Source organism: Xiphophorus couchianus, chromosome 2 (genome assembly GCF_001444195.1).
Source record: "Xiphophorus couchianus chromosome 2, X_couchianus-1.0, whole genome shotgun sequence".
Taxonomy (NCBI): domain Eukaryota; kingdom Metazoa; phylum Chordata; class Actinopteri; order Cyprinodontiformes; family Poeciliidae; genus Xiphophorus; species Xiphophorus couchianus.
In genome coordinates this window covers 21421087-21439041 of record NC_040229.1, presented here as the reverse complement: position 1 = coordinate 21439041, position 17955 = coordinate 21421087, and the positions used below count along the sequence as shown (strand labels likewise).

The window sequence follows — 17955 nt, the reverse complement described above, 5'->3', positions numbered from 1 at the left end:
TGCAGTTTATCATATCAAAGTCTTACAGCGTCTCGGCACCAGCATAATTTTAGCTTTCCCAAATTGTCTGAAGGGATAATAATCTTTCTGTGTGTAAACTTATTATTCTGAAATTCAGCCAATAAAAAATATTTATGATAATCCTCACCGACTTAAAATGGAAAGTTTTTAATTTGATATAATGTCAGAAAATATTCTGAAATGCAATAAGTATACTGATTTGCCATAGTTTGAGTTCATGGGCACACTTTCTTTCTTTCCTTTTTTTGAACAAACATCTAATGGCACTACGTAGGTACCAAGTGGAGGTACAAACTGACCTGGAGCTAAGAAAATCACATACAACACTCTAATATACAGTTTTCCCCCTATTCTATCTAATGGCAATGATAGGTTCAAACTTTAATACTTTCACAAGAAAACTCCACAGGGGATTTTACTTGCTCTGCTGTTGGCAATTTCTAAAGAATTGGGTCAAATTGTGGTCATCAAGAGGTCAGTTCGTCTGATGACATCCCATAACGGTGTTAATGTTAAGCAGTGGATAAGAGGGTTAGACAAATATGGGTGAAATCCAAACAGGGAGTTGAAATTACTCTGAAGAGAAGTCCGTTCGGCTGAACTGATTTAAATTTCCGTTGACAAACGCCACTACTTTAAAGAGTCCTTAGCATAGTTATAAAGACAATGAGCGTTCGGTGCGACTGGGGTTTCAACTCAGAATGAGGACGCTGTGGGATGTCCTGATTACAGTTAAACCACAAGTCAGGGTAAATCAGTAAACCCCACAAGCAACATCAGCACATCCCCCAATCTCTGCCAGCAGCCCTCAATCCCTTTAGCCACCAGGGGGTCCACTATTGTGGCAGGCTTCCAGCAGCCCACTGTATGTGTTTGTGTATGAGTGAATGTGTGCTTGCATGATTCCCTGTATGAAACAGAGAGAAGCAGACAGACTAGAGTGCATGAAAAGTGCATAAACAAATCTGTGAAGGCCTCTGGCTGTGTGTGGGATTGTGTGATAGTGGCTGTGTTTGCAGGAAAGAGAGAGAGAAAAAAAGAGAGAGAGAGAGAGAAAGACAAAGTGGGATGGATATGGAGAGGTAGAAAGAGAAAGTGGGTAAAAAGGATAAATAATCTAATGGACACATAAAAAGTGTATGAATGCATGAAAGAATCTGCATGCCTGTGGCTTTTTGTCTGAACAACTGTGCTGGTGACAACCTGGGCGTATTCATTTTCATACATTTCCACCTGCCATGTTTTGTACCAACAGCACAATGTATTTTACTTCTATATGTGTTGTGTATTGTTATGTGTTAGAGCAACAAAAAGCTTACCATCTGACAAGAAGTATTCCACTTCTCCACTTTTGCCCTCATCCCCGTCAATTGCCTGTAGCTGGTAGACAAATGTTCCTGCCACTGCCTCGGAAGACACAACAGCCAGGTATGGGTATGGCTTCATATTCCACTCAGGGACGTTGTCGTTGACATCAGTGATCGTCAGCTTCACCTTGTTCAGGTACCAGTCTGGGCCTGGAGGACGGTGCAGAGACAGTAGCAGAGATGTGATTACAAAAAGTGACAGCTGTCATGTAATTGTATGTGTTTGGAGGAGAGACAAGTAAACAGGGAAATATGAAGTACCAACAGACACTCGACTAAGGGTATAAGTATGTGAGAGATAAATCCTCTCCTGTAGATGGAAACACATAAATCAGGTAGGATAGTAATAAATGTCACTGTTTCTTGTGTAAGCTGTGCTGAACTAATCCCAATGCAGTCTAACCCAGAGATCTATCAAATCCAATTCAAAATATCAGTCTTAACGTTGTGATCTTCCCTGATTTTTTTGTGCTTAGTTTTACTCTCCTCTTTCAAAGTTATCATTCCTAGCATGTTATTCTTGATACATCAGAGAAGGTGTACAATCCAGTCAGGAGTTTACATTTGCTCCTAGTGACATTAGTCTTTTAATGAAGTAGGGCTTGTAACTATGCATTTCAGCATTAAAAATAAAACTTTGGTGAATTTACTGTATTTTTAATCCACAAAGCTCAAAAATACACATTTAACCACTAGGAATGGAGTCAAGACATATTCTTCCAAGACCAAGTCTAAGACCACACTCTCCAAGGCCAAAACCAAGACAAAGACCCGACCTTCCAAGGTCAAAACTAAGACTTGGATTGAATTTTTGGAGTTTAACTAATATTTTAGGAAAATAGAGAGGGCATGGGGGGTGTTACGTTTGTCCTGTCTGGACATCATATTATGTTTTTACTATGTAGTAGTTGATTTGTGGTAAATTTGAAGGTATTCTTGTGTCTTTATTTGTGTAATACACCAGCAGGCCTGGCAGTAAAACAAGCCTTCTGTAAAACGGCCCCACCAACATTACTGACAGTTGGTAGCATACTCTTTGGTTTTAAGAACTCAGCTTCCCGGTTACGATGCCAAATGATTAAATTAAAACTTTTCTCCAGAAGACATTTGGTTTGTCCATGTGAGAAGCTGCAAAGTTCAGCTGAGCTTTAAGGAGTCTATTTTTGAGCAGGGTTGCTTTTTTTGGTCAGCATCCTCTACTGCCATGTTGATGCATTATTGTAGAAGGTGGATGGAGAAATGAGGGAGTACTATTCTTCAGCTTTCCCTTGAATGTACAGATAAATAGTTGCAACATGGACACAATAAGGTGTTTTAAAAAACCAATTATCAAAAACTGGTTTTGAGTAGATCCGTGAATGCCCTTCACAAAGTTCTGAAGGGCATTCACAGTGCAACAGTGAATCATGTTGCTCTGTGAATCATGCTTGAAAGTTAGTTCTGGAGAAGAAAACCCACCAATTAAAAAACCCCACTATCTTACCTTGCATAGTGGTCAAATGTACAATCAAAACCTTTTGGGATCAAGACCATATTTTTTTTAATTTGTTTTATTTTTTTGCTATGGGATACTCAACCAGATATTGGTTAAAGCTTTTGGTTAAATATTGGTTAAAGCTTTAGGTATAAATGCTACTCTGTGATCTGGCAACACCTAGACTCTCAACACCCTAAATTATAAATGAAGTCAAAACAATCTCACACCATTCACTATATCAAATAATGTCAAGTTAAAAAATGAAACATTCATTCAGAGTTAAACGCAGGTTGTATTAAAATAAACAATAAGTTACTAAATAAATCAAAACTGACTAAGAGCATGGCTAGCTGTTTTGTGCTAGCGCTGATTGGTTGTTTCCGAGAGCAGTGTTTCTGGATAAAACAAGGAGGAGCTTTAAAAAAAAATTCACAGATTATCTGTCTCGTGTTAGGACACAGCGAAAGTTTTAATACATACATATTTTTAAGTTACATGCTGCAGCTTTAAGACGTTCGCGATAAGAGTCCATTGTCTGATGGGGAGCCATCGGCGCTACGTCCTTGAAACATTACGTCTCGATAGCAGCCGTCTAACAGCGAGCGCAGAACCCAGCGTTTTACACCGCTAGCCCGATAACTTTTATTTGCTTAGTTTTCTGACCGTCACGCTAATCCGGGTGAGTGTTGGCAATTGTGCACTGCTTCACCTGCTGTCTGGCTGCTCCAAATGTCTTTTTCTGCAGTGAGCCTCCATACCCTTACTCCGTCAAGTTCTAGTTTGTTTTTTTTATGTCACCAACGCCAAGACGCAAACTTCCCCAACGGACCTTACCACAGGGGCCGCTTTTCATTGGCTGATGCCCATTCTACGTGGTCACGTACGTGGCCGTCTCACAAACACACTTAGCTTCCCGTTAGCTAAGTACAGCATAATGGCAGAACTGATACACCTTCTACACCTTGAAGCCTGTCTGCTACACAGTCTTACGTTAGCTAAACAGATCAATATGCAATGTGTGCTGTATCTGACATACACTAAAGATTTTATTTTAGCAGAAAAGGCTTCGGACTAAACTGTTACTCGTGTTAGCCACGCTAGCACCAAGTACAGCCAATCAATCAACCATCGCTGTGTTCAGGGAAGCGCTGATTAATAACCGAGAAATAAATATCAAGCCTGGAAACTTGATATCGTAACCGACTGAATGTTATGTTTTTAAGGTAATCTTGGCTCGTCTTGCGGGGCGCAGGCGGTTGCCACGGTAACAAGTGTGCTTAAACTACAAAGAGAGAGAGCGAGAGAGAGTAAAAAGGTAGGAGTGGTTTTGAGTTGATCACCTGTTCGGGTTATTTTACCTTTGTTTACCTTTGCTGTGGCGCATTACAACCGCTGTAGTTTCTAAACGTTGGACTAATTACCTCGTTCGTTTGTGAGTTTACGTCATTCATAACAAACATCAAATAGAACAAATATATTTCATTAAATTTTAACAAACAAATGGCTTCTACCGTGGTAATTATGTGAAATTAGATGAATTATATCCCAACTTAAGAAGATTTGCCTTTACCTTTACAGAGCTCTTTGGTTCCTCCTATCAGTCTGTAGCTTCTCATATTGACGTCATCAAACCAAATTTCAGATCTACCATAACTGACTGACACCTGCTGGCCTCAGGTTTGCAACCAGCTTGTGACTGAGAAACCAGTAACCTCCTCCCAGATGATGACATGAACTTGTTAGTTCCTCTGTCCATTGTAGTAGCTGATATATTGTGAAAATCCGGTAGAAATGATGCACTAATCGAGTCATGTTTACATAGAAACAACGCGCTGCCAGACTTTGTTTGTGAGACTTGCGGTCACGTGGGTCGGTTGTGGGCGGAGCTTGGTAAGGTCCATTACTCTCAGAGCGTTAAAGTTACAAACAAACTTGATAGAATTTGTGCTTGCGCAGTGTGAAGGAAAGGGGGGCTCTGCAGGCTGAGAACTATGAGATACAGGTGATCGGTTTTTGTAATGGCCTGGGCCATCACCAATCATACATTACTAATATATAAAGTATACATTGCTAATATATCACTTTTACTGTTGTGGTGTGCCACTAATATAGTGTGCCACCAATATAAATTGAATGGTTCAAATAAGTAAGTACAAAAACAAAATTGATCTAGTATTTATCCAGATGTTTAGTATAAACTCCTCATTGCCAGGGTGGAGGATGGTGGATGTGAAGCCATGCATTAGTTCTAAATCAAGTTTCCCAATCAGACTTACAGCATCAGATGGGAGAGAGTGTCAGCCACAGTCTCATCTAGCAAGTCTTGGTAAAGCTACCTTGATCTTCCCATAGGGATGCATGGATGACGCCTCAAGACAGCAGGCACTTTGTCGCCTGCATGCTGTCTCACTGAAGTGAATAAGACGATTCTAGGAATCCAATTACCAACTTGCTCTGTCTAAGCTGAGGCTGACTTCAAGAGAGCACTGTGGCACCTAAAGAGAGGCTGCGTGCAAGTACTTCTCCTTATGACAAGAGCATACCAAGCATTCATTCAAACTGAAATTATTTCATGCTTTGCACATGTTAAAATAGAAATGATGTTGAAAAAAATACTCCTGTTAACGTCACAGGCCTCAATATGCATATCTGTTGCCTCAAGTAAAGTGATTCACAGATCTGTGAGCACAAGACAGTATTTCCACAAATACTGGCTGTGATCATGTGTCAACGTGGCATTAAAGAATGTCAGAAGAGCTGCCAACCAGTTCAGTGGGCTGCCATCCACTAAGGCCATCTGCCTCACCACAGAGAAGAAAAAAATCCCTGCCAAGACAAACATGTTCCCAAACACATGCACCAACAGATTAAAACACAGTTGCAAAAGTTTTGACATCAAAGCAGGTTATCACAAAGTGACAACATACTTCCAGTCCTCACACATCTCCCTCTGCCTTCACGTCCCTCTCTGACAAACACACACCAGTGGACACCAACACACTGGTACCTTGAAAGCTAAAAGTAATCCTGTTATGTAACAAGAACCGTCCACAGGCTACACGTGTGCTTTTAATCCAAGATAAAAGAAGAATTTGTGATGTATCCTGTCACTACCTGAACTCTGAGTCAATAGCTCTTCTCTGATGTAAACAGCTGGTTTATGTTGTAGACATAAAGTCTATGCTAAGTCAACAAGGTCTGATCAATAGAGCTATGTTCCCTTTATAACTGCTTCATTCATGAAATAAATATCTTGCCTTTCAAAGTATACTTCACATTTAGCCGTGATACTGTCACAAACTTCAGTTTTTTAATTGAGGAAGACCAACATAAAGTTGTGAATAATTGTGAAGTGAAGAACAAAAATATACATAGATTGCAAGATCTTTTATGAATAAAAATCTGAAAAGTGTAGCATAACACTACTCAGTTTTCTAATCTGATACCCCAACATCAATTCCGGTGCAATCGCCTTCCGGACAGTCAACCTGTGTGCAATTTTATGTCTGTGTAGATCAGTTGTTGTGCTAGACTTTTTTGTGGTCCATGATTTAGTCAGACCCTGTCAAAGAGAATCCTGTCATAATCTATTTTTACCCATATGACTGCATTTAACTTTTGTTCAGTTAAATTAATATTCAACAAAAATGGACATTGTGCCATCATAACACATTAAGCAAATTAATACAAACTTTTTTCTCCACAGTGACAAAACGAATTGACTGTGGTAGTAACCATATATAAGCAATCAAATGAAACAATCACACTTAAATTATGAACATGGACATGAGCTATGCATCGGCTTGTCCATATAATCAAATATCTCAGGGTTTTGATATTAATCTGAAGGATGAATCAGTGCTCTGCAGCCATACTGGAGACTGGAATTACAAGCAAATCTCCAGCCAAAATTTTGAAATCAGGGAACATTTCTCCAGTTGATGTGGTCAGAAGTCAGCAAAAAATCCCAAAGAGTGCACTCCTGGATAGCGAGATGCATTCAGTTCAGTGTCCAGGTCAGATCTGATACTCAGATGGGAATATTCTTTTTTTACTGAGTGATCTCTGTAATGTACTCTGTGCATAAAGTCGGATATGGCTGCGTATGTGCATCAAGTAATCAGGTGAATGAATTGTAATCCTTCAAAATAAAGGACAGCCTTTAGATTTTTCTGTCATTGTTAAAAAACCCCCCAAAACAATCAAATACCGAAATTATTCCGTTAACACGATCCCTGGTGTAGATCTACCTGTTATTTATAGGCATGACAGTTAAAAAAAAAACAAAAAAAAACCCCATTGGTGTCTGGGCTCTCTGTTAAAGATAGAGTGAGAGGTTTGGTTGTCCAAAAAAAAAAAACTAAAAAAACTCATTGGTGTCTGGGCTTTCTGTTAAAGATAGAGTGAGAGGTTTGGTTGTCCAGGAGAGGCTCAGGGTAGAGCTGCTGCTGCTCCATGTCGAGAGGAGCCATTTGAGGTGGCTGGTTAAGATGTTTCCTGGATGCTTTCCAGGTGACGTGTTCTGGGCACGTCCCACCAAGAGGAGTCCCAGAGGAAGACCCAGGACATGCTGGAGGGACGATGTTTCTCAGCTGGCTTAGGAATACATTGGGATTCTATCTGGTCTGGATGGATGGATGGATGGATGGACAGACAAAGCTGCACACATGGCCATCTACCTAAACTGACAAAACTGAAAAAGAGAGAAATTCTTATACTGAAACATGGCATAAGTAGCATCTTGGAGTGGGGAAACTTTATTCAGCATGGAAAGGGAAGGTTTTCAGAACTGAAAGATAGATGCTGCTAAATGTTAAGATCTTAGGTTGTTTGATTTGATTAGCGTTTCTTTATGTGTTAGTTTCTTATTTGATTTGTTCAGTCTAATTCCTTTCACCACGTGAAAAACAGACCAGACGTAGAGATCACAATTCTTTTTTTTTTTCCAACCGGTTTACATTCAATTTTTGATAGAAAATGCAATTTAACACACTCTGCACTAGTTCTGGAGCATTCACATCTAAATACAAAAGCTAAAAAGTGTGTGACAGCTCCTAAAGGGATTGTTAGAAGGATAATAACAGAGAAAGGAAGAGCTGGAGGAAGGAATTAATCTAACTTTCTCCTCAGGGGTTTAAAAGTTCCTCTGCTGAGGAGAAAAAAGTTCAGGCTAGACTGTGATGGCACTTCGTTTTGGATAAATAGCCACTGTATCGTGTGGGCAGAAAAACCAATCAATGTTCTGATGTTATCTCCTAAAATGTTGACAGCGGCAATTTATGCACTTTAAGCCAGATCATCCTGCCCTGGAAGACGGAACAATCCTTTCATGATGAATAATGAGAAAGGATAAAGATTCTGCTGCAAAGTAGAAGGGGGGTTAAAAAGCACTTAATCAAAAAGAAATCAGAGCTCTAGCACTTAACATTTAGTTAACTATAAAATCTTTGTAGGGAGCGATGCAGGACATATTCCTTGCCTTCTGCTTGTTGGTGTCTTTCCCAAACATGTCTCTGTGGTAATGGTGGAGATGATTTTACAAGGCTCCATCTAATTAGCTTGTTACAGAGAGACTAATCAGAGCCAAGGCAGATAATTAGAGCCTATCAGCTCTGGAATGATAATGAAGAATGTACACGGGTGTGTGCACGCTTGGGAGGTGCAGGACTTATGCCTGAATGGACCAGAGAGAGAGAGAGAGAGAACACGTCTCGTGTTCTGAGGCTACAAACGTGAGCGATTTCTCTCTGATCTGTAGAGTTAAGCAGAGAGTTGGCTGTGAACGATGACCCACGAGCACCAAACCGACACGGGCTGCCTCACCTGACTGGGACAAAAAAGATGTGATGAAATAACAGGCAGAGCCTCGCAGACTCGAGTGGATTTTTCAAAGTCAAATATGCCTTGTGCACTCTGTGTGATGAAAAGCTAGCCTGTGCTGTCTACTACAATCCCATAAGGATAAGAGCATCAGCTGGCTGGCTAGCATAATGTATCATGAAAAGTCGTAAGCTAGAGGTCCATGGTGTGGTTGGCTCTAATACAATGACTGTATTGTTTTAGCATGAGTGTGAATTGTGCAGGAGTGTATGTGAATTCGCTCTCAGTGCATGCCCAGTCTGTTGATGTTTCCTGCTGTTAATCCTCTTCTTGGGTACGTGCTATATAAAGCTGCTAAGTGGCTTGCCAGTTAGGGAAAAAAAAGTTGTCTCAAGTGCTTCTATGCACACATGCACTACCCACAGTGCAAGGACAGGGAGTGTGTGTGGGAAGGGGATGAGAGGAAACAGAGTAAAGGAGAGAGGCACAGATACAGGAACACAAATATCTACAGAGCGAGTGAGAAAGAGGCTGAGAGGCAGGAAGAGGCATTCAGCATGGTGGAAGGAGTATTCTCTGATATTTAACAGAGAGCATAAAATACCAAATCAAAGACAAGAGCATACACAAGGGATGTACAACAAACAGCAGAACAGAGCAAGAGGTAGCAGGAACAACACTGACTGGTAGGAAAACATGAGGTAGCAGACCATGAGAGCAAAAAATTAAGACAGAACACAGAGTGTAATTAATAACACAAGGTTTTTCCACATGCATCCCTTGTTCCCTCTTCTTCCATTCAGGGAGAGAATTAGGATACAAATATGTCTATGTGGAATTAAACAATTTGCGTCTGCAAGCATAAACATCAATGGCCCGTGTGAGATGTGGAATTTCAGAGGGTGCATTTTTAGCAGCAAGTGAATGGAAAGGGAAAATCAGCTCAAAGGGGGAGTAATGAGGTACATTAACCAAATGCTCGCGGTGTTAAGAAGGCTCGACTCCAACCTATGTGCTTAAAGCAAAGTGTGAAGCCGTCAGCAGGAGATCAACGTGCTGGAAAGCGCAAGGGACGGAAATCTATTAACACCGCAGCAACTGACACACTTACCATGTAAACACACAGATTCAGCTACTTTCATCCCAGAACAATTACCAACGGTAGACATCCTCGAGTTTTGGTCGTTCTTTTAATTTAGAATAAAAATGCCTAAAGTTTTTCTGAAGAACACATGTGCGTGCTTTAGTAGCTATTTAAAGGCTTTACTTTACTTTATAACTGTATCAACAAGTAGCCCCACATTATAGCTGCAGATATGAAAAAGCGAAGGTCATGCAGCTTAGTGAATAAAATATATTCTGTAGAAACTACAAAAAGGAAAGTGACAAACTTTATTTATTTCTTTTTGCCAGTTTCAGTATAAAGAACAAGGTTTCATTATGATAAAATGAAAGTACATTGTACTTCTGTTCTTTTTTCATAAGGGAATAATAAGGTATATCTGTTTTTGCCAGGTTGTAAAATTCCTAAATCAAACTTAAAGTGTTCCACCATAAAGTTATTTATTAAACAAAATTACATAATATGGAAAAGCCTTCTGTGGAAAATTAAGAACAACCTGTGGTTTATGGAGAAAAGAAATCAGCATTTACCTTAGTGAAGAAATTTTTGCTTCCTGTGGGTATCATACCAAATTCACTAAGAAATTTAAGAGCAACCAAGCACTATCTCTAGTTATTTAACTATCAAGTTATAGTTCAAAATACAGCCAACACTTTATGGGTCTGATGAGCGTTGGCTCCTTTCCAAAAAGAACATGACGGCATGACTTAGGTATATAAAGCTGCCTATGAATAAACAACTTTGACACAATATCCTTAGAACAGAAGAAAAGAAGACGATTTGTTTGGCCAGAGGAACAGCATCAAGTTTATGGCATTTCACTGCAGTCACCACATTTTAATTATTAGCCTGATGGTCAAATTGTGTTAATTTGGTCTCGTTTGTTAGCCACAAAACCTGAATAGCTTTTAGTTTCTCAGGAACATTTAATTCCTCAAATAGTATAACAAGGCAACTCCCACTTGTTGGATCATCTACAGCTCATCCAATTTGTTTTATACATTTTCTAGATAAAAACACAACAGGGATTGAACTAAGAAGCCATTTTTCATCTAATAGAATGCATTTAATCTTACATTAGTGTATTGTATCATGTATGCTAGTAAATGTGACTGGTAAATTAAAATTATCGACAAATCAGTTATTTGATGTAAATTAGACTTTTGGCTGAATTTGGACGAGTCAGTATCAGATATTACTGTCACCTTGATTTAAAATATTGAATATTAAGCCCTGGCAGGGCCAGAATCTCTGAACTGAACTTGCATTTTCTCCCAAATCGTTTGGGATAAATGTGAGTGCGGTGATGGTGGGGTGTGGGTGGAGGTTTCTTCTGTTTCAGTGGCTACATTTCCCATGTAGCATTCTCACTTCGCCCATTTTCTGTGTTGTACTTAATGAAGCTAGAGGGTGCCAGCACAGCTCACTACATTTTTTTCTTTTTACCTGTAGCAGCTCTTCCTCTGTGCTTCCTTTTAAGAAAATTGACGTGCAAACAAAGTCTAAGAAAGCATCTCTGCCAGTCTGAATATAGAAACAAAATCTCTCTAACATGAGAAGCACAACAAGGAATCGTAAAACAAGCTGGAAAAATACTGCAACTGAAACATTTTCTGGCAAAATGGGAGCACATCCAAAAAGTTTCCAAATATAACATTGGTTTTAGAAAATCCGCTATGATGTACATTTCTCTATAATTTATCAGAACTATATAATGGTTTCTTACTCTCATGCACTTTTTTTAATTTTCCATTTTTTTTCCCTATTTTTATTTCTATTTAATGTTTTTGTTTATATGTAAAAGTATTAAGATGAATTTTCAAGGATAGTTAAAAAAATCTCCTGCCCGGTAATTGGAAGCAGGGATGGATGGGCGGACGGACAGATGGATGGATGGTTGGAAATAACCTCGTATAGCTTTGTCTTTTTATTGGCGCCCATGGGAACATTTTTTTCTTTAAGTTCAGCCAAAAGAATTAGAAAGCATATTCAGTCTTCTGTCTTTTTTTTTTTTTTTTTGCTTTGAGGCAAACTTAAATGTACCCTATTCACCAACATAAAAGGCAAGGATTTAGAGAGAGCAAGTGTTGCATGGAGATATACTGGTAGGGTATACAGCCTTTAGAAAAAGGAAATGTAAAATTGCTAAAATATTTTAAAGCTTGTACTTGGAAAGCTATGGTAAATTGCATGTCAGTTCTATGATTCTAAATTGTTTGGAGTTAACTGGAGTCTTTTTTGTTCTAGTGGCCTTTATTAATAATAGTGGTCTGACAGGAAAGTGTGTTGTGAGAGAGGAGTAGACATGCAGCAAAGGAGTCAGGACTCAAACCCATGATGGCAGCATCAAGGACTGAGGCCTCTGCACTTGGATTGTTCGCTTTAACCATGCGCCATCGCCTTACCTATAATGGGTTTTAATATTATTTAAATTTGGCCAATGATTCTATTGTCTCAATATTTTGGTTAAAAAAAAAAACTGCAAAGGTTTTTAAAAATAAAGAAATGCACCTAAAAAATTAAACACACCTGAAAAAAGTAGAAGCTCACTCTTATACGAGAAAAATACGAAAATTGACTAAATCGGAAAAGTTACCTAGGATATGCAATACTGTACATTTAACTTTTGAAGCACTATTAGGTCTCTTAAGTCATTTAGTACCTGTTATTTCACAAGATATTCTCAAAAATAATTCCACAGAAAGTTTGGACTTTCTATTTTCAAGTTGCGTTAGAAAACTGTTAATCTGTTGAATTAGCGGGTTATCAATTCGAGGGTCTTTTTTTATACAGCTTGCCTGTTCATCCTGTTAATATGTGGGTACACATAGTGCCTATAAAAAGAAAATTGCTTTTACAGATCAATTACAATGAACACTATTTGGCATCTTTGACAACAAAAAAAGATATCAAAGTAAGAACTGGTTTTCACAGAATAATGAGAATTAAATAAAAAACATGTAGCATTAATGAAGCGATTGCATAAACATTCGCGTTCATGTCAGTATTCAGTCAATGCACTTTTGGCTACAATTGCAGCAGACCCAGGCAACAGTTGCTGTATGCAAAACTTCTCCCATCTCAGCTGCTGAAGATTGTAACTCCTTCAGCGTAGTCATAGGTGTCCTCATTTGTAAAAGAGTGTGCAGCTTTCACACTAAAAATTGGCATAGGGAAAATTTGTGAAAGGTGCAGTGCTCAAAAAATTCACATGTACAAAATTGTTCACACACATGTGGCTGGTTACCTTTCCATCATACATCCTAATTTGCATGAAATAGAGTGCAGCTGCAGGTGCCGTGTGGACTGCCCTTTCCCTGCTCAGAAGTACATATACAAAGTAGTTTAAATACCCAGAAGACTCCCACTACGTATCCAGGCACCTGCCGCGTGGCAGCTCTTTAAGGAGCTTCTTAAAGAGACAGAGTCCCCTTTAGTGAGTCTATTTAAGTTCTTCCTAGCTTTTACAAGCTGTTACCTGGAAAAATTGGCCTGTTGCATTAAAATTGCGATTCTTCTTTGCAGGAAAAATAAATAAATTCAAAAGCATTTTCATTTTAAAAAGTAAAAGGATTGATGTATGCACTTCACAACCATTTTGCTTCATTCTTATACAGACAATTTGAAATATGCTTACTTGATATAATTTAAACATGAAGCGACAGCAGAGAGGCAAAGCAAAATACAAAAAAAAATACAACCATGACGGGTATGTGAGTCACTTTCAAAATGACTCATCAAATCTCTTCTAGCCATGAGGAATGGGAGATACAAATTAGCCCAAGTGAGGTTATCAGAATGTAATGTGAGCACTAAAAGTAGGCCTCCATCTTTCCCTTAAATAGAATTTTTTTGTCAGCCTCTATCTTAGTAACCTCAGAGAAATTAGCATATTGTGCAAAAAGGGATTTTGCTAACAAAGATATGCTATGACATCTTAAGAGAACTGTGTCCAAATATTTTGCTGCTATAAACAAATTATTGTAAATAGAATTAGTAGAGCAAAATGAGATAAGATTTGTGGTCTGACTATCTCAGAGAAAGTACCATTTAAGATGTTTCTTTTCATGTCAACTCTGAACTGGTAACATTGTACTAAACTTCTACTCAGCATTAAAATTCTTCAGATCAAGGCCACACATTTCCTGATATGTGTATTCCATAATTAATGGAACAATTAGTAAGACTTCTGTTCTGTTTGGGAGAAGAAAAAAAAAGCTTTTATTTTTTTACACTTCGCTGGATAATTTACAAAATAGTTTCCAGTAGGACACAGTTTTCTTGCATAAAATAATGGAGATCAGGGTGTGGAGGCAGAGATGGTGCTGCTAATTATGTTCAGGTTGAACACTGAAAGGTACAGCTACATCCAAATCTTAGAAATCTATCTACAATCCGTGCTAGATAAAGGAACTGCATTTAGCTTATTAATACATGAGAAATGTTTGCTAAATTTTGCATCTTTATCAGATGATAATTTGTCAGCAACTGCTTAATGTGTCTGAAAATGAATTTAGACATGCAGTCACTGAATGATATGTTTAAATATATGCCACATAGAGCTTTGTTTAAAATAGTGGCACTGTGTTCACTGTCCTCTCAAGTATTTTCTACTAGATATTAAGTTCTGATGTTTAAGCAAATCACTCCATAATATTAGCCTTGTTGGTTAATATTACCAAGATAGTTCACAAGTGTGGTTTTGGGGTTCTTGTCTGTCTTATCTAAACATTTTTCAAGGGAATTTGCTCTTCAACGTAAGATAACAAAACTCTTAAAGTAGTTTGATGGATGCAAACTGACACCAGAGGGTGATAAACACCGTAGTTCTATAATAATCAGGCCACTGTGCTTCATGATGAAGTATATGGTGTCCAACAAGCTGTCTGCAACCCCTAGACTTCTAAAGAATATTTGTTTGTTTATAGTTCAAGAAAATGTTGTGTAATTTCACGATAGATGAGTCAGTGTGTTCAGCTATGGTGGCCAGAATTTTACCATATACAGTAAAATTCTGGCCACCACAGCTGCTGGTATTTTACTGTAAATTAGAATTGTCTTTTTTTTTTACAGTTCACCTCATGTATGTAGATTTTTCAGTATCTTTTTCAGGAGCTACTTGGTGATAACTAGATTCAAAAAAATAGCCTTGGCATTTTTTGATCATTGTTGTCATTGTTGTACCCCTAAAAGAAGAGTACTATAAGCCAATCTGTCATTTTAATCTTCTTTTTATTGCATTGCAAGGTCTAACATACAAGCAACATTGTGTCATAAAAACATCCACAGTTGTTTTCGCAGAATCCAAATGGAGTTCTTGTCCTTGCTAACAAAATGTTGGGATACTTCTGAAATATGTTATTTCCAGGAGAAGACGCATTCTGTGCTTGTTCTCATGGATCAATTTGTTCTTATTCTCGTTACACATGTCCCACCTAAGGGATTTATCTAATTGTTTGTGGACAATCAATATGATCTTTATTTTTAAAAAGTGCTGATTGTTTCTAAAAACTTATGAATTAGAATAAATTTTTTCTGTTCTTCATGAAAATAAATACTTTGCCATTTCCTCAATCAAAGTTATTTATGCTTTGAAATTACAGAATATTACTGTATCAGATATACGTTCTGAGCTTTGGTTATGTTCGGCACTTAAACTCTCTTGACAGCTGTCTTTAAAAAAGCATTAGTTTATTGTTTTCATCCCACTTCACCTTGACTGCAGCACACTGCAGTAAAGAGGAATGACTTTGGTTTTGGTCTTTTCCACATCACTAGTTTCATTTTACTTAATAACACGCTAAGGTTACCATCTATAGAATGGATGAAAAAAATTCTTAAAGCTCATGATTTGTAGAACACCATGGTGTTCTACAAAGTTATATTCTAGGTCCAAATTTATTAGAATTCTATATAATCCATGAGTGATATTATCAGTATCTATAGCTCTGGAAAAGATTAAGAGACCACTTAAAATCATTTTCTCTAATTTTATTTTTTATTGGTATAGTTTTGAGTAAAATGAACTTTTTTTTTATTCTATGAACTACTGCTAACATGTCTTCAAAATCTCAAGCACAAATTTTGTATTTATTTGCAAAAAATGAGAAATGGTCAAAATAACAAAAAAGATGCAGTGCTTTTAGACCTCAAATAACACATAGAAAACAAGTTTATATTCATTTAGAAACAACAATACTAATGTTTTAACTCAGGAAGAGTTCAGAAATCAATTTTTGGTGAAATAACCAGGAGGTTTTCAATGGGATTCAGTGGAGTGGTTTCTTAATTTCTTCCAGAGCTATATATTGTATATATATAACTTTTTTTCCGTTTTAAATTTTTTTTGTCAATCATCTTTCCTTTTAATGTTCTTATCTGATTATAAATGTTATAAGAGTTACTGTTTTTACTCTCATTTGAATAATTTTTGGTGACTATTTTTCACTTCTACTTCACTAAGAATAACTTGGGTATTGCTACTCTCACTTGAGTATATTTTGTGGAAACTCCACTCACCGTTGATCATTTAGTTAATCCATTCAATTAATGTAACAAGGGTTTATACTTGACTGATAAAAACCTTTGTCTTTTTCTTAAAATCGCTGCACTGGCTCTATGTAAAGCTATTAATGGTCTGGCTTTACGTGCTGTTAATGAGAATTATTTTACATTCACACAAGAATACTGTGGTATTAAAATGCAGGATTTTTGTTGTTCACTGAATCTTCAGGGAAAACCAGCTCAGCAGAGTTTCCTTTGATTTGGAACCAGCTTCCTCTTTGCATTGGGTCACTGATGCATTCAAAGCTTTTAAAATTAAACTAAAACTATTTAAAGGAGCATTTAATTAGGATTTATAGTATATTCAGTTGAACTTCCAGTCGCAGGTTTAAAATGGTTTTGTGTTATTTCTTTTTATCAGCGTCCTTCCTTTCTAAACAAAACTGTGATTTTAATTAGCTTTCTTGAAATGTATTTTTTTTGTTTTTTTATGGTGCCGCATATATGATTTTTGTTTTTGTTTTACAAGTTCCTAAAAAGACAGCAAGATAAAACTGCAAGTAGCAATCAGTGAGAAGTTTTTATTTAGGAGTGTTGCTGTTAAAAAGCAAAAATTTGCTCACCATGGCGAGTTCTTCAATGACATGTAATGAAAAAGACCTAAAAACAACTAAATGCAATAACATAGTGGTTAGAGAAGATTTCGGCAAAACAAAACAATAATCCTGATTTGCCAGTCATTTTTAAGAAACCAATTTAGAAAACAAATAGAGACATTGTTCTATAATTTCAAATTTATAAAAACTACAGAACTCTACCACATTTGGACTCTGTAACTTATGTAGTCTGTACTTAGAAATAGTAAGTTTATGAGAAATTAGCTCGATTGTACTGGATTGTAGAATTTTAGTAGCAATTATGTTAATGGTATACAAGTAAATATTAAATAAAGCTTCACAATTAATCAAATCATAATTGTCATTGCAAAATCAAAGCATGCTATATTGCAGTTATAATAAAAATGTATACATTATTTGACTATTATATTTCAAGAGTCATACATTCCCACTCTTTAGCTGCTCCATACCATCAGTCATATGGATGCACTTTTGCTGTCTTTGATGCTCACATCTATTTACCGAGTAACATTGACTCTATGCATAATCAATGCAAAGTCTTCTGATTTGACTAGTTTTAAAGAAAACAAAAATACCAAGCAAAAAAGTGGTATAAGATTAGATTTAAAATAGAAAGTCTGCAAATCATTCAAAAATGCCAGAAAACAAATATGTTGTCCGTATCGCATCTTCCAGAAAGTGGACCGAACTAAATGGCTACATTCACTTTTTCTGCTGTCATTGCCAAACTACAACCATATCAAATCTCAAACTACTCAAAAATCTGACATCAAACATTCTTCTGTTTGCTGATTGGCCCAGTTGATACTCAACTGGAAAAATGTTGGTCATTGGGAGAAATCCTAGATGAAGCACTGAGATGAATAGGTTTATACTGAATTTATACCAGCTTCAGCCAAGATTTCTCAGGACCATGTAGACATTATTTAAATGCATTTTAAATAACAAAGAATGTTTAATGAGTAACAGAAATTTTAGAGACCGAGATGCTGAAGCTCACAGAGA

The 17955-nt window shown here is 37.3% G+C and overlaps 1 protein-coding gene across 2 annotated transcripts in view; it reads right to left on the bottom strand.

Annotated features, from left to right (window-relative positions):
- Positions 1-17955, bottom strand: part of LOC114133680 (neural-cadherin-like) — a 134840-nt gene that overhangs the window by 91229 nt on the left and 25656 nt on the right. Inside the window, exons 1-2 of one of the 2 annotated variants that reach the window (XM_027999771.1) lie at positions 3575-3693; positions 1341-1538 (exon numbers count right to left, since the gene is read on the bottom strand). In XM_027999771.1, the coding sequence (XP_027855572.1) occupies positions 1341-1467 (127 nt within the window). In that variant the 5' untranslated portion in view covers positions 1468-1538; positions 3575-3693. Of the gene's footprint in view, positions 1-1340; positions 1539-3574; positions 3694-17955 lie in introns of those variants that run through there. The other variant, XM_027999763.1, reaches the window with a different exon arrangement.